The sequence below is a fragment of the Danaus plexippus genome, chromosome 11 (genome assembly GCF_018135715.1).
Source record: "Danaus plexippus chromosome 11, MEX_DaPlex, whole genome shotgun sequence".
NCBI classification, from domain to species: domain Eukaryota; kingdom Metazoa; phylum Arthropoda; class Insecta; order Lepidoptera; family Nymphalidae; genus Danaus; species Danaus plexippus.
Window position 1 is genome coordinate 8,083,713 of NC_083544.1, and position 25,589 is coordinate 8,109,301.

General features: G+C 35.3%; 4 protein-coding genes across 4 annotated transcripts; 2 read left to right on the forward strand and 2 right to left on the reverse strand.

The window, feature by feature from the left end:
• Positions 1 to 517: 517 nt before the first annotated feature.
• LOC116765807 (protein transport protein Sec61 subunit alpha) lies at positions 518 to 4,683 on the reverse strand. The gene is made up of 10 exons (XM_061522120.1): positions 4,522 to 4,683; positions 4,307 to 4,374; positions 4,012 to 4,077; positions 3,575 to 3,785; positions 3,028 to 3,189; positions 2,525 to 2,620; positions 2,143 to 2,309; positions 1,629 to 1,769; positions 1,162 to 1,410; positions 518 to 841 (listed from the first exon to the last, which is right to left on the reverse strand). The coding sequence occupies exons 1-10, from the start codon at positions 4,526 to 4,528 to the stop codon at positions 578 to 580; spliced, it is 1,431 nt and encodes a 476-aa protein (XP_061378104.1). The 5' UTR covers positions 4,529 to 4,683; the 3' UTR covers positions 518 to 577.
• Positions 4,684 to 5,054: 371 nt separating this feature from the next.
• Positions 5,055 to 8,900, forward strand: LOC116765661 (pre-rRNA-processing protein TSR1 homolog). The gene is made up of 8 exons (XM_032655226.2): positions 5,055 to 5,264; positions 5,333 to 5,603; positions 5,705 to 6,965; positions 7,047 to 7,313; positions 7,388 to 7,477; positions 7,551 to 7,658; positions 8,341 to 8,461; positions 8,741 to 8,900. Exons 1-8 carry the CDS (start codon positions 5,168 to 5,170, stop codon positions 8,884 to 8,886), a joined length of 2,361 nt encoding a protein of 786 aa, XP_032511117.2. The 5' UTR covers positions 5,055 to 5,167; the 3' UTR covers positions 8,887 to 8,900.
• Positions 8,901 to 9,738: 838 nt separating this feature from the next.
• LOC116765603 (dnaJ homolog dnj-5) lies at positions 9,739 to 15,770 on the reverse strand. The gene is made up of 9 exons (XM_032655132.2): positions 14,042 to 15,770; positions 13,672 to 13,838; positions 13,404 to 13,515; positions 12,552 to 12,705; positions 11,855 to 11,979; positions 11,597 to 11,699; positions 11,366 to 11,467; positions 11,132 to 11,232; positions 9,739 to 10,943 (listed from the first exon to the last, which is right to left on the reverse strand). The coding sequence occupies exons 1-9, from the start codon at positions 15,592 to 15,594 to the stop codon at positions 10,808 to 10,810; spliced, it is 2,553 nt and encodes an 850-aa protein (XP_032511023.2). The 5' UTR covers positions 15,595 to 15,770; the 3' UTR covers positions 9,739 to 10,807.
• Positions 15,771 to 17,479: 1,709 nt separating this feature from the next.
• Positions 17,480 to 20,201, forward strand: LOC116765808 (catalase-like). The gene is made up of 3 exons (XM_032655401.2): positions 17,480 to 17,792; positions 18,342 to 18,618; positions 18,692 to 20,201. The coding sequence occupies exons 2-3, from the start codon at positions 18,529 to 18,531 to the stop codon at positions 20,141 to 20,143; spliced, it is 1,542 nt and encodes a 513-aa protein (XP_032511292.2). The 5' UTR covers positions 17,480 to 17,792; positions 18,342 to 18,528; the 3' UTR covers positions 20,144 to 20,201.
• Positions 20,202 to 25,589: the final 5,388 nt, after the last annotated feature.

Here is a 25,589-nt window from a genome sequence, read left to right on the forward strand (position 1 = left end):
ATCTTTGTAACTTTTAGTCAATATTTAATTTTTAAGAATATTTATTTGTTCTGTAGGTTTGCTTCTAAGTATTAAAACAACCATTTTTGTTTCTATTTTTAATTTACTGACATTTCGAGTGGTTCTACTAATTATTATAATCTATCACAAAAAATACAACAAAATTATTATAATAAAAATAACAGCTTTTAGTGCACAGACCATCTAGATTTTCGAAATTACACTACTGTAAATTTTACATTGGATAAAAAAAAAACAGATCCTAGACTGTTTACATTTAAAATGTCTAAAAATATCTTACCTAACACGACAGTAGGTTTTACAAGAAATAAAACATTACATCTGCAAGTTATCTCGATAGAACTTATAAAAAAAGTAGGAAACATAATAACTTAGTTGTAACGGGAGAGCATTTCAAGTCTTGTTCATACAACAACAATAGAGATAAGAATCAATGAATTAAACTATATATTGCCGTGCAACACTAACAGGAGTGAAACGGTAAAGAAAGAATATGTACTTGTAAATTATTTATTATAAAGTTCATATAAATAGCACATAACCCACACACACAGTCTTAAAATAGTAGGGTGCTCATGCCACCCATCTCGGCTTGCTCCTTAACAAATATCTCAAAGTACTGGTATATGATGGTCACAGCCAAGAGTATACCCGTACCAGATCCTATAGCTCCGAGGAAGTCGGCCAACACCGACAGGGCTCCGATACAGAGTCCGCCGAAGGCAGCCGCGGTGGGTATGTAACGGTTCAGCTCATGGATCATAGAGTTGTCTCTGTGACCCCTCATCACCATCTGTTGTTCTTTAAGTTGTTTCGCCACCTGTCGGACACATTCATAATAATTAAATTTCAATCGGCATCCAGAATGTATGTGTCAGGGCTGTTTTATACAAAAAGATAATACAAAGGATTTTACCATATATTATACATTGAATTTGATGAAGAATTTAATAAGGATGTAAACTGATCATGATTAAAATAATTCATTTTTTAATCAACTCATACCATAAATAGTCTTACTTAAGTGTTTTTCATAAAACAATTTGGACGGTAGGCAAATAACTATTTCGGTTCTAGGACGGCTGTGAAATAAAACGAAATTTTGTAAGATTATTAGAAAAATAAAAAATCCAAACGTACATCCTTAGCCGATGATCCAGAAACATCGATCCATGTCTTTGAGAAGAATGCGCAGGAGCCCAACATGAAGATGATGTACATGACGGCGTGAAGCGGGTCGTGAGCGATGTGGGCGAGCGACTCCGGGGGGCTGAAGTAGTAGCACAGACCGCCCACGGGATAGGCGCGGGCGGGGCCACCACCGCCCACGTCTGCCCACACACCAAGTAAGTTCACCAGGAAGTTGCCGCTGAACTTCACAGCTAACATCTGGAACATTCGTATGATGATATAGAAATCGTCCATATTTATATATGTTTTATAATGTTAGACTGATTATTTTTTATTTTTCATCAATCAACTTTCATGGAAGTAAAACTTATTTCCAGTTGTACAAAAATATAACATAAAAAGAGCTTTCACGCTATAAAGATAAAATTATATTACATTTAATTTGTGTATGAAACAATAATATAGTAATTCCTTACCTGAGAGATAACATACAGATTGGAGACGAGGGCGGATTGAAGAATGATTGGAATGTTTGAGGTGTAGAACAGTTTGATGGGGTACGAAGAGTGCTGGCCGCGGTAACGAGCCGACTTGATGGGGAGATCCACCCTGAAGCCCTGGGTATAACAGTATAAAGAGTTAGAAAAATATCTATAAAAATTGTTAATTCATATTTGCTTTCCAAGAATTATGTCTACTTTCTTGAATGGAAATGTCCCAGTAATGTACTGTTTTCTGCTAATTTAAAATATATATATATAAAACATTCGCAATTAATATATTTTTTTTTAATTATTCGTTACTTTATTTAACATAATAAAATTTATGTACAGAGACCTTTCATAAATGTTGCTATAAATCCTATAATTAAGGACAAAATGAGGCAATTAAGAAAGGTCTATTAATAAACTGCTTATCAAAGATATTAATCAAGCAAAAGTGTTTCTTGGACAGTGATTTTATTATATATTAATGTTCATGATATCATACCTGGAAGTATATCACGATAGCAAACACTAGGACTGTCGCTAGGAGGTTCATCAAATTGGGTAGATTCTGACGGTAGAAGGCTTCTCTAAGTGCTCGGACTTTATCGGGTCTAGTAGCCAGCAAGTGGAATAATGCTATCACTGCGCCTTCAAACTCTGTACCGCGACCTGGTGATGAATTCATTATTAAGATCTATCTATATATAGGCTTATTTGACTCATGGCTACTCATACTTTGTCTATTAAAATTCATGCTTTATATTTCATATAGCATTTCAATAAAGCTAATATTATTTCTGTCATTATACATCGGACTCATTAAGTTCATAAACTGTTAGTACTGATGTCTTAATACAATTATATATGAAGACATATAAACTTACCAGTGTTGACGGTAGCCGGTGAGAAAGCCTTCCATACGATTGTTTCACAAATGTTGGTGGCAATGAAGAGGGAAATACCGGAGCCAAGACCATAACCTATATATAAAAAAATATAATATTATAATTTATTCTTGAGTTATTTATGTATATTTTTTTAAAAAGCATAACTTATAACAAAGTTCTATGAACAGAATGAAATCTCATAATTCATATCAAATATAAATCACATCAGGAAAATCAAGGTTTCAAAGATATTTAAATGAAACTAATATTTTTCGGTTTACTTCGCGGGTTTTATTATTTTAAAATCTGCCTACTCCCGAAGTTTCAGTTGTTTTGCAGCAACCGTGATGTGAATGCGCGTAGTGATTCGAAAAATATTAGTTCCATTCAAATGAATACTAGCGAATTCTTAGATCTCATTATACAACGAAATTTATTTTTGTTCAAGACTAAATGTTTTTATTTTGATTTTAATCTTAATTTGCCATAAAAGGAAATACCTTTCTGAAGTAATTCATCGAGCAGCAGTACAATAAGTCCGGCCACAAACAACTGTATGATGATGAGCAGACAGACTCCGGCACCAATCTCACTAGGTTCACCGTACATTCCTGTCATGACATACACTATGGCCTGTCCCACTGTTATCACCATGCCGAATACTGTGCGAGAAAAAATAAAATAAATAAAACCACATTTCCAACCATTATTAATACAATATTATTGGAATTTTTATATATATAAGATTTAAAACATAAAAAATGCAACAATTTGAGTTAGATTTTTTTTTAAAGGCATATTTTCAACAGCTTTTCTGCATTCACCTATTGTTTCTGTTACCTAAGTACCGAAAAAGTCATTTTACATTTTATGTATCTGTAGCATTTGATTAGCATGTATGAAAATTTTGTTTTTATTTTTTTTTTATTTTGGCAGATTGCCTACATTTGTATAGCATAAAGCTATTGGCAGACAGCCATATAACTGGTTAATTCAGACAAAACTTCCATGAAAACTTTTTCAATGTATTGTAATTTTTTTACTTACGTTTCTGCGCCCCATTAAACAAGGCCCTATCTTTGGGAGTGTCACCGACTTCTATAATCTTAGCTCCAGCTAGCAGTTGCATGATCAGTCCTGATGTGACGATGGGGGAAATACCAAGCTCCATAAGTGTTCCTCGATTCGATGCCAAGATCACACGGATCCAATAGAAGGGATCCGCACTGTCTGACGACATTATACCAAATAATGGAATCTGGAATTAAATGTTAATTGTGTATACTTATTACACCTTTTCCATTGTATGCCTTTACTTCACAAAATGATACTCCATGAAAATTATTCAGCATTAATATCTGCTCATTCTTCTTACATAGAATTTGTGATTGTTATATCAAAGAAGTGATGATCAAATGATTTTGGTCATATGGAACTTTCTAATAAGTAAAAGTAAAATCAGATTATATAAAAATATCATTTACCTGGCAGCATACTAAGAAAATGAATAGTGTAATTGCTGTCCATAATACTTTTTCTCTGAATTGGATCTGAAAAGGAAATTACTATTAGGAAGAAGACGACAAAGCCTTAAGTATTTGTGACAAATTAACAGTTATACATACATACATACGGAAAATAGGTTAGAACTTTCACTTGCATTAAAAGTTGGTGTTATATTTATTAAACTGTTACTTCACTTATTGTTATAATTACTGTTATATGTAATGAAAATTATAATTCTTATAGTAAATTCAGGGGATTATAGCTATGACTTACCTTTCTCTCCGGTTTCGCTATTTCTGGCAGTATACTGCAAAACGGTTTTATAACTTCCAGGAATTTGACTGAAAGTAAATTAAGTCGATTTATTTACACGTTTAACACAATATCTTTCATTCTACACATTCTTTTTTGTCACAACGAATCATTTTATACGTGTCCTCTACATATGTATAACTAACAAATTATCAAGAAAAACGATGAATACTCACTTCCCATTTTGATTTACTGTGATTTAAATATCCTAACTAAAATATTAACTGCTCAGTTCAAAAGGAACCATTCAACTTTTGTTCAATAATAAGACTCCAACTAGACTTTTACAAAAATGAACCTGCGCAACGCCACCAACGAGCTATTCACAAATGACACGTCCACAACGTCATATCACGTGACCTGTGATGTTGGCGTGAGAAATGTTGCTACAATTTTATATAAAAAATATAATTAAATTCCATGAATAAATAAAAAAACATGACAATAAATATTTAAATATACTGCCAAACATTAAAAATGAAATATTTTTGACTTATTTCACAAGTCCTACACTGTTCAAATATTTCTACAAGAATGCCAAATCTTTTTAGTTATATATTTTTCTAACCATATTTGTAATTAAAATGAAGTTTATTTTATTATGCTTTTTATATTATGTTCACATGGACTATGCACCTTGTATAAAACACTGTTTCTAAACATACAACATACTGTAAGTGTCATAAAAATTAAAAATATATTCTTAGTGACAGCATGTCAAAAGTCAAAAGCCATGTGAAATTGTTGTTATTAGTTATTACTTATTTCGGATAAACAATTTTATTAGCAATTTCAATCACCTAAAGGTATTTATGTAACAAGATGCAGCAGGCTCATCGATCAGGAAATCTTAAACAAAGTAACAAGGCTCATAAGTCTCGACATAGATCAAAACGGGGAATTTCGGCCGCTGTGAAGGGTAAGGTTATGATTAAAAATATCTTATGAAAAAATATATCTTCGATATTTATAGTATTGTTGTCATAGGTAAAGTAAATGTAAAGGAATTTGTGCGTCGAAACCGGCACATCCTTAAGAAAGAGGAGCGCCGTCATCAAGCCCTACAGATTCGTAAAAACAAACGTGAAGAAGTTTTGTCAAAGAAACGCGCACTCGGCGGTAATCGCAATCCTCCGTTTCTTGTGTGTGTGGTGCCGCTTAATGCCCAGCTCGATGTTCAGTCAGCGCTGGTTATACTGAAGACTTGTTCTGAGGGTGCTATTGTTAGTCAAAGTGAGAGTGGAGTCTTACATATCCGGTATTATTTTCATTATTTTCACTCGTTTAACTTATTTTTTAAAATATTACTTTAATATATAATTTTTTTTAATATAATAAAGTTAGAATTTTTTTTCCCAGGCTACCACATTTTAAACAGAGATTTTCATTTGTTTGTCCTGAGGTTGGCAATGACTTTGCACTGCTAGATGCACTCAAGATATCTGATACAGTTTTGTTTGTGAGTTCAGCTCTGGAGGAGCCAGTTGATGAATGGGGTGAGAAAGCTTTAGCATTGTCCATGGCCCAGGGAATGCCTACACCTGTGGTGGCAGCTATGGATATTGAGGGTGTCCATCCTAAAAAAAGAACGAACGAAAAGCAAAATGTACAAAAACTCATTTCTAAATGGTTGCCGGAAGAGAAAGTTATGCAGCTGGATAAGAGTTCTGATGGATTAAACCTCTTGCGTAGAATCGGTAACCAAAAACGGAATATATTGCATCACAGGGAAAAGAGGCCATATCTTCTCGCGGAGGAAGTTGAGTATGTGCCAGATACTGAAGGGGATCATGGTACTTTAAAAATCAGTGGTTATCTCAGAGGCATGCCCTTAAATGTTAATGGACTCATTCACATTACTGGTCTAGGTGATTATCAAATGTCAAGAATTGATTGCTTAGACGATCCCCATCCTTTACAAACAGGCAAAGAACATGCAAAACAAGATATGATGGATGCGGAAAACAACAAAGTGTCAATACTGCAAGTTGCCAATCCTGACAAACAAGAATCTTTAGAAAGAGAAAATATACCCGATCACATGGATGCTGAACAAACTTGGCCGACTGAAGAAGAAATTATGGAATCAAATATGGAGACTAAGAAGAAAATTAAGAAAGTTCCCAAAGGTTGGTCAGACTATCAAGCAGCTTGGATTGTGGAGTCGGATGCTGAAGGTGATAACTCTGAAGAAGCCAGTGATGAAGATGATGATGATGATGATAATGAAAATGATCAATTTATGTCATGCGAGGAAGATGAGTCTGACAAAGAAGTTAATGAGGAGATCAATGACTTTGAATCTGTCATGGAATCAGAAGTAGGACCCACGGATGAAAGGTATGATGCAACTATTGATGCCCATGAAGAGCATGAGATGTTGAAAAAGTTGGCAGCGGCTAAGGAAGATCAACAATTTCCAGATGAAGTAGATACTCCACAAGATGTACCCGCAAAGGAGAGATTTGTCAGATATAGAGGTCTTGAATCATTTAGGACGTCTCCATGGGACCCTAAGGAAAATCTTCCACAGGATTATGCTAGGATCTTCCAATTTGAAAACTATGACAGGACAAGAAGAAGGGTATTTAAAGAACTTGAAGATAGCCTTGAAAATATGGTAATTGTTATCAGAGAGATTTTTAATTTTTTAGATGTATAGTTGTTAAGGATATAATATTTTAAACACATTTTTTTTCAGTATGGATTCTACATAACAATTCATGTGAAAGGTGTTAGGCAAGATTTATGGAAGGCATTCCACGAATCCAATGGCAACACTCCGCTATCAGTATTTGGCCTGCTGCCGCATGAACATAAGATGTCATTAATGAATGTTGTTCTGAAGCGCACCGGTGTCAGCGAGGATCCTATTAAAAGCAAAGAGAGGCTCATCTTTCAAGTCGGATACAGGAGATTCATTGTCAATCCAATATTTAGCCAACACACGAACGGGTCCAAACACAAGGTGAGTCAGACAGTTTAAATTACTATATATTATCTGTTGGGTGTGGGAGTTGATTATCTTTCATATTTTTCCAGTACGAGAGATTCTTCCAACCAGGTTCGACGTGTGTCGCTACATTTTTCGCCCCTATTCAGTTTAGTCCATCAACAGTTTTGTGTTTCAAGGTATGATTATTGTAACATTTTATATAATTTAGATATAATGTATAAGTTTTAATTATTATTTAATATGTAATAGGAAAAGAAGAACACAAAGTTGCAGCTGGTGGCATCTGGAGTGCTGCTGTCCTGTAATCCAGACAGACTGGTTATTAAGAGGATAGTGCTCTCTGGTCATCCTTACAAGGTAATGAGTGTTTTGTTTTACACATAGAGATAAAGTGAAACGGAACATTTTTTAATCTTCAAAGAACTATCACACTGTCAGTATTTTAATCACTTTAAGTGCTACAAATTTAGTCTTCTTTTAATGTATGAAGACAATATAAAATCTTATATGATATTTCTGCGTCGGCGTCCAGACCAGACATAATTCTATATTCGCGAATTTTAAACCGCGATATGTTAAAAGAGCTCACGGTTCCTTGGGAGACCCACACACCCAAAAACAATGCCATCAAGGTCAATAAATATTACAAACTCACTAAGAATAGGTTCGTCTTAAATTTGTACGCGGTAGAAGTTGAAGCGAGAGGTATAATGGCTAGATCTCTCCACAACCTACTTAAAGACTAGGGCCTGTCCAGAATTAACATCAGTTAATTCTTGCAACGTACTTCGAAGGCAGCCCTAGTAGGTTCGTTTCAAATTTGTTAAGATAGAGAGTGGAGCTTGGACGGTGGAAGTGAGGCGTTTAACGCGCGTTAGTTAGGGGCCCCTTAAACCTACACCTGGGTCGCAAGTCCCAGGCACTGTTGCAGCTCCCCCCCTGCAACGCGTTGGACTCGGCAACCGCACGGTGTATCCATGGCATGCTGAGAAGTTTCGTCTTTTTTGTTGTAGTCATTATATTTCTATTTTCGCCGCAGGTTAACAAGAAGTCAGCAGTCATAAGGTTTATGTTCTTTAATAGAGATGACGTCATTTACTTCAAACCCTGCAAATTAAGAACTAAATACGGCAGAACCGGACACATTAAGGAACCATTAGGTAACGTGCCGTTTCACTTAACAGCCTGCTATTATTTGTTTTTTATTTTAAAGTAAACACAAATATAATAACAGTCGTACGTGATAAAATATCACTAGAAAGCTTCGTTACGGAATATGAAAATATGTTTTGATATTCACGAGAGAATTATGAATGATCTAAATATAAAATAATAAAAAAAAGCATATAATTATAATTAAGAACTGGCTGATCGACTCCCAAAGACATATCAGATTTTTTGTCAACAATATAGACGGCTATGTAATGTTTCACCCCCAGGAACCCATGGTCACATGAAGTGTGTGTTCGACGGACAACTCAAGTCACAGGACACGGTACTCCTTAACCTCTACAAGAGAATGTTCCCCAAATGGACCTACGAGGACTGTATCGTTACTGATAGAAATGAAGATCTTATGGAATAAATGTTATAAGTATAGTGCTACTGTTTTATTGTTACTTTTCTATATTTCTTGCCATAATAAGCCTCCTCATAGTATTTTTATACTGATAAGAAATTGAGGGTAACTGACCATAAGGTCTTATAAAAGAGGGAATAGGAACCTCTAGTTCCTAAATTATGACCATATCAAAATAATATATATATCAAAACACATAAATTACATTTCCTCATCTTAACACGATCACAAGAAAACAGGAACATAAAGTTGCCCAAATTTATTTTCGATAAAAAAATTCACACTCAGCTGACAACTGGTTGGATTGTTCAAAACTCTGTTACAAATGAAACATGAAAAATCCTCAAGGTAAATATATTACTAGCAGTTCAAGAGGAATACATAAACGAATCGGTGGCTCCAAACAGTGTCTACCCTCATTTCTCAGACGGTCTGGTATTTTTTTTCTGAGCTTATGTTATTTTGATGTAACTAACCGTTATGGAGCATGTCACGAACGATCTGATCTTGGACCAGATCTGATCAGAGTAAATTTCTGTCCAGGTTTCCGGTCGTTGAGGACTTTTCGCATTTTATTGAATAGTGTTCTGATCAATCTTAATAGTTTTCTGCCAAGTGAGAATTTTTGTGATATCGTGTCTTTTTTTTGGTCTAGTTTTATCAGCGTGCAGTGTCTGTTACATAGTTTCATTGGAACCATAAGGAGCTAGTCTGCAATGAAATATAAAATAGTAATGCACATTCGCTTTGATCTACTAAGTCTTCGGGGCCATTCCAGAGTTAGTAAGGTGGCATATGCAATAGTTCACAGAGAAGTGTTTAGTGAAAGTTATGAAGGTGTTATAAATAAAAACAATATAATTTCCACATATTTACTGACACGAAGCGCATAATCCTACGCAGTGAACATTAGGTATATCCTAACAATAGTAATCTCTTGTACAGGCAGTAGGGTTGGCCAAATCTACGTGCAAGTCGGTACAATAAAATTTGCTCTTTGTGTTTATAGAAACAAGGTTCAGAGTACATGCACCATCAAAATATAATCTTTAGATCTCAAACGGAACATTTAGCATTTCGTTAAAGCTACCAACTTACAGTAAATATACTATGAGAAAATAATCGGCACTCGACACTAGAATGACTCTGATTCAAGCTATTCTTTAAATGACTTAGTTACAGATAATATAATATAAGGTACAAATATACGCATCTGATGTGTTTATATAAAATATAAGTTAATATTTTAGGCTTGGGTGGCTGTGATATATATTAAGTAACTGGGAAGCGTTCAAGCCACAAAATTTTATGTTCTTGATATAAAATTCAATATTAAAATTTATAATAAAATTTTCTTTCAAAAGCGAATGTTTTTTGGAAACATTTTGTAGGTGCTTTCAAACTTTATACAAGAAAAAAATACGATATGTTGTAACCGAAATAATTATCGATATATTGAAACATTAATATGAGAACTCAACGCGTTATATGCACTCGAAACACCTCTATGCATTTGATAAAAGAATCATCGAAATAAAAACGCTTGTATTAAAGTAGTGTAACCATAACTACCACTCAAAAAGAAAGACCTATATTAATTACGCTTGTATTAAAATTCAACCTTAATGTATCAATGTGTAAAGTAGGTTTTTGTATGAGGATAATAAACATAGTTCAATCTTTTTGAGGTATAATATCACTCATCTGTCATCCATATCCCGACCGCCCCTTACTGTAGCGACCGTATCTAAAACACTATGTATATTATAATTTTCTGTATTAAATATATTGTTTGTTTTATATAATATGAAGGCATGTTTTCACAGACTATTACGACGGAGCAACGCGCGTTTGCAAAAATGTTCCATTTTCAAAAGTTATTTGACGTTAGGTTTTTTTTTGAGGCAGTTTTATTTTTAATTATTATTCAGGCTTTAGGTTTTTTATTGCGTCGTTTCTTTGCGTCCGCTGATTCGGTCGTCGGCTTACAGCCGGTAGTGTTCGGTGTCACACCAGATTTACTGTACAGATTGTTCAGGAATTCTTCGAGATTTGGATCGTGTCTGCAATTAAATATGAAAATGTATGACTTTTTAATTTTTTTTTTATGAAAAGATAGAAATTGTAATGATATATAGCTAGTCAGGTTGTCTATGGTGGGAGTGATGAAATGAGTGCCAAGTTTTGGTTCTCATATGTATTGTTTATGGTGCTTGGTAGGTACATGGTGTATGTTTGTGTATGTATGTACCCGGTGGTGGTTTTCTGTGGGTCGGCCGTCGCTTTGTTCCCGAGCACGATCCTGTACTGCACCACGTGGCAGTCGGGACGCAGCTGTCTCAGGTTCCGTTTCTGAATAACATCAACAGTTCTTATGTATTTAACTGATATGATATATAAAATGAATCGTAACAGACATGTTTCAGCGATATATATATTTTTCGACTATGCGTCCATTGCATATGATTGTTGATTGTTTTATCACCTGACAACTGCCCCACTGTGTGATCTGGTAGACGGCTCCGTCCATACACGCGTAGTACATCACCAGCAGACCGAGCATACTGGACTCCGCCCATATATCACCCTGTATATGACACACAAAATGTACAAAATCTCACGTTTTCTATAAAAAATGTTCTATATACATACACAGCAAAAACCACAATATTTCTTTTATATTACAAGATGTAGGTAAGTTATTTTTATAGTCTACCTCCTTGGCGGAGTGTCTTATCTTGCACTGTCCACAGTACCGCGCGGCGTAGCACGGCCGTGACGTCATCACTCGCTTGTGACGACGACCGCAGTTCGTACAGCTGTAGAAACGGTGAAAGGCAATGTTAGGGCAATTTACTCTCTAGAGGTGCGTGTTTACGTGTCCTACGTGCGTGTACGTGTGCATGTGCACGCACGTTTGTCTGAGCGTCTCTATCACTCTCTGTGTTCGTGTGTGTGCGCTCGTATCCTATACCGTATCGTGTTGGCTGCGAACTCCATCTTGTCGTGCAGTTGCTCCAGCAGTACACTGAGCTCACCCCACGCGGCCTCAGCGTGTCGTGACTCGCGGGCGCGACGCTCGTAGGCCTCGCGGCGCTCCTGATGATGGATAAATATACAAATTATAATAAAAAATAAACATAGCGTAAAAGTTTCTGTGGCTGTGTGGATGTCTGTCGCTGTTTCGCTCGAAAACTTTACTTATTATGATGAAACTTTCCAGTGATTTTGCTTGAGACATCGCTATAGTTTGCAGATTACCCTTTATTAAAAAAAATCGTGTAGGTCCCTCAGAGAAAATTTAATGAAAATTACGACTGGTACTGCCTGTTCATATATTATTGATATCTTTTTTATTCAAATATAACTTATGTTTTTCTCTGAGCCCAATTCACGCGGAGGAATACACGGGCATAAACTAGTGCGAATAATAGAGCTATAGAAGAAAATAGAATTATCTTCTAAAGAATAAGAACAGTCTAGTTTTAATATGAAATAACGTAACATTTTTAATCTCATACACTGAATGGTCCAGACAACGTAGCTCTGTACGTGTACTGAGTTAGCGTGTTGGATGTTATCAGATGAGAATATTTATTAACGAGACTCTATGTCTCCGAGTCTAGTTCGTGTAAGGCTGCAAGCAAACTTGTGGGAAGCGAAATCCTCACCGGCTCCCCGATAAGATCGAACGCATGCTGCAAAATCTTGAAGGCCTCTTCAGCGCCAGGCTGCTGGTTCTTGTCGGGATGGACGAGGAACGCCTGCCGTCGGTAGTAACGCTTGATGTCTTCATCGCTACAAGACACGCTGACGCCTAGGATACTACAATTAAAGGGAAACTTCAGTGTTCTGAATTCAAAAAAGTTTTTTTTTTAATTTTTTTTTTAGCAATGAGTTTATAATGTTAATTTAAATAATCATTAGGTATGTTCAGTTTTGAATTTTTTATTATTTTAAACTTGTTTTATTAATAGATGCAATTCTTTGATTAAAATATAATGATTACTGTTGTGTAGATAAGATAATGTGCGAATGTTTATACAAATAACATTAAAGATAAATATAAATAGTAAATAATGGATTATGATAATCTTGAATGGCACTTAGTACTGAAATCGTATTTACTGCTGTATTTATCAACTGCTGTAAAAATTTAAAAAGCAATATTTTTTTATTAATATATAACATATTTTACACTTAAATTGTATCAAGAAGGAACTTTGTTTCTGATAACTTGTAGGCACCAAGTAGTAACCTATGTAGTAACTTAAGTAAATTTATCATATAAAAAATAATATATATCTTAGTTCTTATAAACACAAGACAGTAAGACTATATAACAGTGAGTAATTCATTTTTGTAACACTGTAAATTGAAGCCAAAGTCATTAAGTTGAATTTTATAAGGACTTTTCCCTGTCTAATTGAAGGAGGAAAAGTTACACAACACCAAAGGCATTTATTTAATAGTTGTTCAAGAGAAGGACTTTAATAATAAGGATAAATGAATATATACTGTACCTGTACGGATCTTTTCCTTTACACGCCAGTAAGCGTTTCATGGCTTCTTCCCCCGTGGCCGGCAGCGGGATGTTGGAGTTCAGCTTGGTGTCGTTACTGTCCGTTTCACTTTCTAACAAAATACAACACACCGGATATAAATTAACAGTACTTATTATACAACTATTTGCAATAACGGGTAACTATTACATGTAGCTGCTGAACAAATACACTCTTTAGTTTAATATTAAAAAAACTCATCTCAAGTAATAAGTACAGTGCATGTAACCTTTTTTAAACCATTTAAGTTTTCTCCAAAAAGCAAACTGTGTGTGTCCAAACTTTCTGTCGATGTACATGAGGTATTTGTTTTTAGTGATCCTGGAGAGCCAGTCCCTGCTGCTGCGCCACACAGCCTGCGAGCTAACATAGGTTTGACTGAAGAGAGATGTACACCTGTAATGTAAAGCACATAAATTTAAATGACTAATATTTGTATATGATTTGAGACTTTCGGTTATACCGCGTATATTCTTTAAGATTGTCAGTCTAAGCCGGTTGTGACAAAAATGTCATTGAATTAAGGAGAAACTGTGACAAATGTAGTGTTATATTCTATTTGTTGCATATAGTTATAAGGAATAATAAGTGATACTCACAAGTCGAATGACAGATGAAGACTCATTCGGCAGATATCAGAGAGCAAGAAAATAAACCAAACAAATGCTTTCCAAGTGGCTCCCCCCCAGTGCTCCAAGTAGTTATGGACTACACCCATGTAGCCGGGCTTGTTTTTTCTTATTTTAGTCTGGTTCGTTTTTTTCTTGTCCTGAATTATCTTAGAAGCCTTGTGATGGTTGCGAGTTTCTTTCTTCTTCCTGGCCTTGGTTACATCGGGTTGACCTTCGTTGAACCCAAATTGAGACTGCTCGTCGTCTTCTTCAAACTTCAATTCATCCTCGGCAATACCTTTGTCTATATTTTTAGTTCTGTCAGATTTTTTATCTTTTTTAACCTTTTCAGCGTTGTTTTGTATAAACAGAAACTGACTTTCGTTCTCCTGGCTGAAGTTCCCTTCTTCGTTGGTTATATCGTCTAGGGATGACCATTTACGTGACATATTATTACGTTTGTTTTTTGACCGCTTGTTGGTTTTCTGTTGTTTTTCTGTGTCATCGTTGTTAACGTCACCGGACTCGCTTCCAGAGGATATAGCGTTTGAGTGCTGTTTCTTTTCTGCCTTAGTCTTGGTTTCGTCAGACACATGTTTAGTATTAACTGGTTTTTCTGGTTTGGGATTTGGTTTACTGGGTGTTTTGTTATCAGGGTTGTTTTGTGGTTTTGTTTTCTTTGCTGGGTCTGGTTGAGCATTTTTGGTGTTTTTTGCTACTTCAGAATAACTTGGTCGCATGGGCTTCACTTCGGCTACTATTCTTTTTTTATTACTCGTATCAGCTAATGGTCCATTCTCATTTCTTTTGGGCGAAGCTTCTGGTTTTATCTGATTTAGTGTTGACTCTATAGGATTGTTATTTAATATGGTTGGGGCATCAGGATGATTCAAGGGATAATTTTGTCCAAATGGAGAATATGTTCCTGAAGAATTTGGTTCCCAGTTACCAAGAACTTCTTTCAAAAAGTTAGATGTTGGTATGGTAGACTGGCTAACACAATCTTGATTGAAAGTACTGTGTTGTATTGTGGCAGTAGGTGGCTGAACATTAACGTTATTGTTCACAGTAAACTCTTGGTTTAATGTAAACAAATGGGATGGTGGGGCAGCTTGTAGTGGCACGTCGCGTATTCCTTGATTATGATTGAACAATTCGTACTGTCCGGACATGGGAAAGATTAGTTGTTGATTATTTTCGTCATAAATTACTCTTACCACTTGACCATTTCCCAAGTTTAGAATGGCATTGCCATAATTTTGACGTGGAATTCTGTTAACGTTAGGCAAAACGTTGTAAGGGATGTTATCAGTTTTATTTGCCGTACTATCTCCAGTTTGCATGTATGGTTTGTTAATGTACACACCGCTATTAAAATTTGGTCTTCCATATAAGTTTTCGGGTATTACAGAGCCATTGGAAGATAGTGTTGGCTGTTTTATCTCATTAATTCCTGTCGGTGAACAATGCTCGCCGGTTTCCGTATGGAAATTCCAAGCATTGTCATTAAATCTGGGATCATCTTTAGGCGACCTTGCCATAATGACTAACTATAATCAAGTTAAGAATGTATGACGCAATAAAATGTTATACTATTACTTAGGGATTTAGCATGATCCCAACATATGAAAACAGTTCAAATTACTAATTATTTAACTATTTATGTCGAATTTGTTGAATCTTGACAATATTCACATTTTTCTTTGACACTTGAAGTTTTGAAAGTTAACAGATCTCAAAAGTAAATACTATCTGTGGACTTTTCGGATACTTCTTATAACTCATTTCACAGATTTCAGTATGTAGGTTTTAGTAATACTTAAATAAAAGTATATAAAGGCTTTGTCAGTACGCATTATCATGATAGACAGTAGCATGAGGTGTATATAATCAAGCGTATAACTATTACTTTTAGTGCGAATGCAGCCATAGCATAAAAAAGTATGACTTAGAATTAAAAACTTTTTTTTTTTTCTTAATGTTATTGTAGTAGATAATTGTAAATAAACGTCACTTATAATATTTACAAAACATTATAATAATAAGAAGTAATGTAATTATTACAAATATATGCCATTTTACTGTAAATGACTTTGGGTGCAGAAAAGATATTAATTTAGAATTAAAAGTCCTCGGATCTGAAATATTATAATTATATTAAAGTTTATAAGTTATTTTCTGAGCTTAACGTCTTCTTGATCGAACTTTTTATCAACTTGCCAAAATGCTAAGGTGGATCCAATAATTAATAAGAAAACATGGATTTGTTTTGTAAGATATTGCCATGTAACAAATTTACTTTCTGACATATGTAAGGTATATTAAAACCTGTAGAATATAAGTACATCATATAAAATATACATATATTATTTTATTTGATATATAATTGTAATTTGGTCATCCGGAGATGTAGTTCACCTTAAATTTCTCGTGTGTATCAGTCATTCCCTCCTCCATCTCACAGCTCCCATGTCTTAGCTGATGGCTTACTAGCATTAGGACTAGGACTATATTCTAGGCCATCGATTTTTTTTCCATTGTTGTCACTCATGAGAGCTGTTTGAATGGGCTGAAAGGAGATGTAATGGTTGTAAAAAGAGAAAGGTGCTGTGCATTATATGATTTTCACATTAAAAAGTTCTGCTTCTTGTTTTTATGATGAATGATTACTTTTATTAAGGGATGCATTTAAGATTAGATTCTGACAACAATAACATTTGGTTTAATTAAAGATTAAAAATACAGATTAGAAACAATTAAAAAAAAATCAAATACTCAAACAAAATTTCTTTGGGAATTGGCAGTATTTTACATTTTTTTATTCAATTTTATATACAAGCTATAATACGTAACGTACAAACGCTTGTATTTGTACGTTATGTATCCCTACCACAAGTTCTAATCATTATACTACATACGGAGCGTTACCAATTTTTCGTTAAAGTCTTTGAATATGATAATATCAAAGACGGTTTTGGTAAAAAAAAAAAAAATATAAACGCTTCGTTAGTAGTGTAATGGTAAGAATTTGTGGTAAGAAGTACAAAATAATTAAGCGTTTTCTTATTAGTAAAACTAACAGGTTTCGAAATGACTCTCTTGTTCCTTATAATTAATTATGCATATATTAGGAGTCATATTATTTCTATTGGGCCTTATTAGCATTTATATTGTGTTTATATCTATGTGTATGTAAATTAAAATGTTTAATCGGTAACTAGATATTTCTAAACTAAAAATATTGTGAAGGATTCAAGTTAAGTCACAGGTCATAATATTAGATGTAAATTAAATAAGTATGTATAAACCTAACCTATAACCTGCAGTGTAATTAAAACTTCTAACAAAAATATTTATTAAGTAGAACTAGAAGTATCGCATTGCCATAAATAAATTAAATTATTAAACAACCGCAGTCGTCAACAAGAACGTAACTAGAAAGTAAACTTAGTAAATGTTAACTGATTAAATTTATGAAAATACTATTTCGAGCATCGTAATTGCAACAAAAAATATCTTTTGATAAAATATCACACACACAGGAAATAATATTAACTTCACATGGGTTAAAATAGACTTTTTAATAAAATATATCGATTTCATTTTGTGTGTAGCGTTAGCTCATAACAAGCGCATTTTTCTGTTTTATTAAATTCAAGGTGATAGCCACTCGCACGTAAAAGTTGTGTAAAAACATACTTTCTCGAGATAGGAAATTCGAAGGTTGAAATAGGACTGAGTAAGTAAAAATAAAACATTAGTATTTATTGTCCATTACTTTGAATCAAAAATAATACGTCACCGTTTCAATGTCAAGTCAGTACCTACTCTATAAAAGTAAATTGAGATTTGTTAAAGATTTCAAACGATCAGAAGACACGATGAATGCGCCACGCCTTTTAAATTTTTAGGCACCGGTCTGTACGTTTCAGAAATCATTAAGCTCTTTTGAACTTCTTGAAAATTTTCTTTTTAGAAAATCAGTTACATATTTTAGATTATATATATCAATATTTAGCTTAATTCATTTGCCGTATCGGAGTTATTTATCATAGAAAATATTAGTCAAATCCTTACTTTAATTGATTTTATAGTAGAACAAAAGAATATCCAACATTATATATTTGTTCCAATACCATTTACATCGTCTCGGAATTTGACAATGCTATTAAAATACAGTTCATGGAAAAGGATTGTTTATTAAAATAATATTACGTTATATCACAAAATAAAGACAAATAGCAATGAATCTCTCTTTATTTTTCTGACTTAAATCTTTGATTTTCAGTAAGTGAAAAGTAATTGCATTCCGCAAATCATTACTCAGTCTTACGTGTTCGACGTTGATCAATTTTACTCAACTTGAGTAATCGTCGATGATTCAAACGAGGTCGCAATATTCAGAGCGTTATAAACACCGTCTTAGACCGCACTAAGTTTGTTCAAACCTGAATATTGGTTTTACTCTAACAGACATGTTAATATTATTATTGATAAGAGCCGCGCTCGCCACTCAAAGAGACCCCGCTGCGGATCAAATAGTCATGTTTAAAGAAAATACACCAGTAAGTTTCTATTATATAAATGTGGATAGAATTTGAGGTTTTCAAATAAAATTTGAGTTTTCTCTCCTGACAGGGACCCATCGGAATAATGACTACGAGCGCCGGCGCGCCCGTGGAGTACGAAGAAGCGACGAATACATTGAACAGCAGGTTAATCTTCAATGAGTTCTTTATGGACTCCATAACACATCTCGTCCGCGAAAGAATACCGGAACGAATAGTGCATGCGAAGGCCGGCGGAGCGTTCGGTTATTTTGAAGTTACACATGATGTGACACATATTTGTAAAGCAAAATTGTTCAGTAAGGTTGGCAAGAGAACACCTGTGGCTGCAAGATTTTCGCCTGTGGTGGTTGAGAGGGGTGGAAGTGATACATCTAGGGATGCCCGCGGCTTTGCTGTTAAATTTTACACTGAAGACGGGAACTTTGATATTGTTGGTTTTAATACACCCATGTTTGTTTTGAAAGATCCACAAATTTTTCCTACTTTCGTACGAGCACAAAAGAAAAATCCAGCAAATAATCTCTTTGATCCTAACACGCTTTGGGACTTTTTAACACTACAACCGGAGAGCTTGCATATGTTTTTATTGGTATTTGGGGATCGTGGCATTCCAGATGGTTATCAGCACATGCCTGGATTTGGTATTCATACGTTCCAAGTCGTTAATGAACACGGAGATAATCATTTTATAAGATTTCATTTTGTCCCTGACGCTGGTATTAAAAACTTAAGATCGGAAGAAGCTAGAAAAATTGGAGCAGAAGATGCGGATTACAACACGAGAGAGTTATATAGGGCCATAGGAAACGGTGAATTTCCAAGCTGGACAGTTAGCATTCAGGTGCTGACTCTGGATGAAGTGAAAACAGCTGGATTTAACGTATTTGATGTAACTCTTGTTCTCCCTTTGGACGACTATCCACTTCAAAAAATAGGGAAACTCGTATTAAATAAAAATGCAGTAAATTACTTTGCTGAAATAGAGCAGCTTGCTTTCTCTCCTGCCAATTTAGTTCCGGGGATACTCGGTGCTCCTGACAAGGTTTTTGAAGCCCGCCGTTTGTCGTACAGGGATGCACAGTATTACCGCCTAGGAGCAAATTTCAATAAGATCCCAGTAAATTGTCCGTTTAGAACCGAAGTTTTTGCTTACAACAGAGATGGAAGGCCGCCTGTGAAGGATAATGGCGAAGATACCCCAAACTATTTCCCTAATTCGTTCCATGGTCCAGTACCATATATTGACAAAAGTAAAGGCGACCTCATCGAAATTGTGGAAGAGAAGGCAAACAATTTCATACAATCGAGAGAATTGTATGTGAATGAAATGACTAGTGAGGAAAGGAATAGATTGGTGGAAAATATTTTATACAGCTTAGGACCAGCGACCCAGTTCATTAAAGACAGAGCGGTCAAAGTGTTCATGCTCATTCATCCAGATCTTGGAACGCGCATAGAACACGGGCTGTCCGCAAACGTGACGAACAAACTAACCAGTTACGAGCCTTATTGGAAATAACAACAGATTTATTTATAAGTAATCATAAGTAAAGTTATAAATTTTTTATTATTTTTTAATGCCAATAAATTAAAGGTATAAATTTTTATGTGACCTGCTTTCATTCCTAACTATATATATTTAAAATGATTGAATTGTGCAAGACATAATAAACTACTATAAACCGTTTTAATATAATCAAATCTTTACGTTAATTGACTTAAAAGCAGTGGTGTAACTATAACATATAGGGCTCTTGGCAAACTCTTTTGATGAGGCCCTTCACCAACCTATTTATATATAGGTACATACATATATCCCCCACTGCTAGACATAGGCCCAGCCCAATTCGTAGTGAAGACTTCACATTCATTTTCCGTTCGCTTTTCGGTGAAGGAACAACAAAATTTACAATAAAAAAAAAAAACAATATAATTAAAAAAACATTTATTTATTTCAATAATATGTTTATTACTATAAATTTCTTCGAGTTTTCTGTTCGGAAAAAGTGTCTATGACATCATCAAAGTTTTAAGATCGAGCCATTGAAATTTCTATTTTAAATTTCTATTTCTATTTTTAATTTTAAATTTATAAATTGCATAACCTTTTTTCCGCCATGGACTTTCTTAAATAGGATTTTAAATGTCTCTAATACAGGAACATATTTCTATTTGGTCTCTGAAAGTGGATCGAAATCTGAGGATTTCTCTTGCAAATGAATCCATGAATCCTTCGAATGCTGGGAAGTTTCGTTTCTTAGATTAGTGTCATGTAAAAATTTTAAATGTGAAGGCTGTAAAACCCTGAAGTTCAAAACTATTTCATTCATTGATATAAATGAAACTAGTATTGTTCGGATTTACTACGCGGATTTTATTATTTAAAAACTACATAATCCCGACGTTTCGGTTACTTTGCAGCAACCGTGATCACGGGCAGACGAGGTGTGAATGTCTGTCAGTTGGTCCTTGTTATTTATCATCTACCGCCATCGATTTCTTAATTTTCTGGCGTACCGCTCTGGATGCCGGCAGAATGCGCTCACGGTGTCTTGAGGTCCTGCGGTGTGGTTACGGACATGGGATTTTATATTTTTAAGAACGGGGTCCCAGGTGTTTGAAAGATTCCAGCCATCTTCTCTATTGAAATTGGGATGTTTTTTAATTTCAATAGCCTCGCGAATTAATCTCGGTATATACTTGTCTTCCCGAGCGAGGATTTGAGGTTTATCAAACCGAATGTAGTGGCCTGGTTTGTCCATTGTGTGTTCACACACTGCTGACTTCGACGCACGCCTGTTTTTGATGTCCGAGATGTGTTCTTTAACCCTAGTACCGATGCTCCTCTTCGTCTGTCCAATGTATGACAAGCCACAGTCACAATCGAGTTTGTATACACCCGCTTGTTGCAAAGGAATGTTACTCTTGATTGGTCTCAAGAATTGGCTCACTTTCTTATGTGGTTTGTAAATAGTTTTAATGGAAACCTTCTTCAAGATGTTGCCTATTCTGTCAGTAACTCCCTTCACATATGGTAGTATCGCAGGTTGTCGTTCAACTGTGGGTGGCTTCAGGTGCTTCTTGCGATGCTGGCGAGGCACGGGCAGGTTGTTGATAGTGAGAGCATGTTTTACATGCTGCAGCTCGGCCTCTAGGTGGTCAGCATCACAAAGATGTTGGGCTCTCTGTAACAAAGATTTGCCAACGGTAGCTAACTGGATAGGGTGGTGGTGTGAGTAACCATTGAGATACCTGTCCGTATGTGTGGGTTTCCTATAAACAGTATGTCCCAAAGTATTGTCAGGATTCCTAACAACAAGTATATCAAGGAAAGCTAAAGAATTATTTGCCTCCAATTCTATAGTAAACTGAATCTTATTATTGATAGAATTGAGATGGTTCAGAAAAGCAGATGTTTTATTTTTATTTAATATTGTAAAGGTGTCATCTACATACCGTTTATAAATTAAAGGTCTTATAGGAGGAGAGCAAAGGGCTCGCACCTCGAAGTCCTCCATGAATATGTCAGCGACAACGGGGGAAACCGGTGAACCCATTGCAACTCCATCTACTTGTATGTAGAATTCATCCTTCCACATGAGGTAGCCAGATGTTAGGCAATGCTTTAATAGCTCTGCATATTCTATAGGCATATTGTTATCCTTTAACTTACCTCTTACAATCTCAATGCAGTCAAGAACAGGTATACTAGTGAATAATGACTGTACATCGAAACTGACCATACTGTCATTGTCGCTCAATTTTAGGTGTTTTAAATCTTTGACAAACTGGTAGGAATCCTTAACAAATGACTTTGTGTGGCCCCGGAGAGGTGATAATATTTTTGAAAGAAATTTAGCCAGTTTATAAGTGGGTGAGTCAATCTGGCTTACTATTGGGCGTAATGGAACATCCTGTTTATGGATTTTAGGTAACCCATACAAATCGTGTGCAAAACCTCCAAAATTGTATGGGTTACCTAAAATCCATAAACAGGATGTTCCATTACGCCCAATAGTAAGCCAGATTGACTCACCCACTTATAAACTGGCTAAATTTCTTTCAAAAATATTATCACCTCTCCGGGGCCACACAAAGTCATTTGTTAAGGATTCCTACCAGTTTGTCAAAGATTTAAAACACCTAAAATTGAGCGACAATGACAGTATGGTCAGTTTCGATGTACAGTCATTATTCACTAGTATACCTGTTCTTGACTGCATTGAGATTGTAAGAGGTAAGTTAAAGGATAACAATATGCCTATAGAATATGCAGAGCTATTAAAGCATTGCCTAACATCTGGCTACCTCATGTGGAAGGATGAATTCTACATACAAGTAGATGGAGTTGCAATGGGTTCACCGGTTTCCCCCGTTGTCGCTGACATATTCATGGAGGACTTCGAGGTGCGAGCCCTTTGCTCTCCTCCTATAAGACCTTTAATTTATAAACGGTATGTAGATGACACCTTTACAATATTAAATAAAAATAAAACATCTGCTTTTCTGAACCATCTCAATTCTATCAATAATAAGATTCAGTTTACTATAGAATTGGAGGCAAATAATTCTTTAGCTTTCCTTGATATACTTGTTGTTAGGAATCCTGACAATACTTTGGGACATACTGTTTATAGGAAACCCACACATACGGACAGGTATCTCAATGGTTACTCACACCACCACCCTATCCAGTTAGCTACCGTTGGCAAATCTTTGTTACAGAGAGCCCAACATCTTTGTGATGCTGACCACCTAGAGGCCGAGCTGCAGCATGTAAAACATGCTCTCACTATCAACAACCTGCCCGTGCCTCGCCAGCATCGCAAGAAGCACCTGAAGCCACCCACAGTTGAACGACAACCTGCGATACTACCATATGTGAAGGGAGTTACTGACAGAATAGGCAACATCTTGAAGAAGGTTTCCATTAAAACTATTTACAAACCACATAAGAAAGTGAGCCAATTCTTGAGACCAATCAAGAGTAACATTCCTTTGCAACAAGCGGGTGTATACAAACTCGATTGTGACTGTGGCTTGTCATACATTGGACAGACGAAGAGGAGCATCGGTACTAGGGTTAAAGAACACATCTCGGACATCAAAAACAGGCGTGCGTCGAAGTCAGCAGTGTGTGAACACACAATGGACAAACCAGGCCACTACATTCGGTTTGATAAACCTCAAATCCTCGCTCGGGAAGACAAGTATATACCGAGATTAATTCGCGAGGCTATTGAAATTAAAAAACATCCCAATTTCAATAGAGAAGATGGCTGGAATCTTTCAAACACCTGGGACCCCGTTCTTAAAAATATAAAATCCCATGTCCGTAACCACACCGCAGGACCTCAAGACACCGTGAGCGCATTCTGCCGGCATCCAGAGCGGTACGCCAGAAAATTAAGAAATCGATGGCGGTAGATGATAAATAACAAGGACCAACTGACAGACATTCACACCTCGTCTGCCCGTGATCACGGTTGCTGCAAAGTAACCGAAACGTCGGGATTATGTAGTTTTTAAATAATAAAATCCGCGTAGTAAATCCGAACAATACTAGTTTCATTTAAATGAATACTCGCGAAAATCTTAGATCTCATCATTCATTGATATTTGAAGAAGAAACTTTCAGGATCTTGGAGACGCTCATCTTCGCAAAGCTCATCAAAATGGCGTTTTACCTTCCTCTGACGAGTTTTAGAAAATTCATAAGTGATGGACCATTTTTCTGCTATACTATTTGCTTTATTTTTTAAATTTACAAATTCATTTTGATACCTTTCCAATTTTTCTATCCAAATTTTCTAATTTAATAAGGCATTCTTTTTGAGTGAAACATCTATATTTTTCATCAGATTTTCAATTTACAAAACGGCGTCATAACATCCTGCTCATCTTGAATGGTTTAATGGTTTTAATGTGATTGGAAAAATATTCCATTTTTTGACGCTATGTCCAAAAAAAATATAAGTTTGTTGCACTATATCAAAAAAATTTGCATATTATAACTTATAACCTCTCTCACTGTGTCATTAATTATGTACTACATTTAATTTGCGAGCAACACAGTGAACGTAGACGCCTTTTGGCTGTACATCTTTTATGAGGTTTTGAACTCCAGCAACAGTCATTTTCATTATGTTTGTACCATTTACCTTGTTCTCGATACTTATTAGAGGAAGATTTCTCTCGTTTATGGATTTAATAACTTGCTTGAACGTAGCTAAGGCAGTTTGATCCTTCACTCCATGAAATTCTACAAATGAATCTTGAATGATAACTGCCTTTGGGATCCCATTACAATCTTTTTCGATCATACAATAACGGTAAATTTCACACATTTTTATGAATATTTGAAATATTTTTGAGTTTTTAGAGTTTTATCGATATGATAGAGTAGAATGTAGCCGCATTTATTTCATTTGAGTGCATTTTTTACTTACCAGGACCGAAATTAAATCATTTTGTATTATTGGACCTAAGTATTTTATGTGACCATTTGGTTTACTTAGCAATTCTTGTTAAATCGGGTCGTATTTTCTTATTAATTTAATAATACTCAACAAGTAAAAGTAAAAGTAAAAATCGGGGTGGCCTGGAGGTTAAAAGGCCCGCCTCTCTTGCATGAGGGTGCGAGTTCGAAACCTGACAAGTATCAATGTTATTTTTCTTAGTTTTATGTACTTTCTAAGAGTTATTAGACATCACTAACAGGCGGTGAAGGAAAACATAATGAGGAAATCTCGACTTATTATTTCAAATTATAAGTTTGAAATAGCCAATCCACCTTGAGCAGGCGTGGTCATCAATGCTCTAATCATCTCCATGTGAGAAAAGGCCTTTTTTCAGCAGTGCCACCGATAGGCTGATGATCATGACGATGATTCAAAAAATTTCCTTAGGTGTTTGGATCACTTCCATCTGCGTTTTCTCTGTAGCTACAAAAGGCTAAATCACAC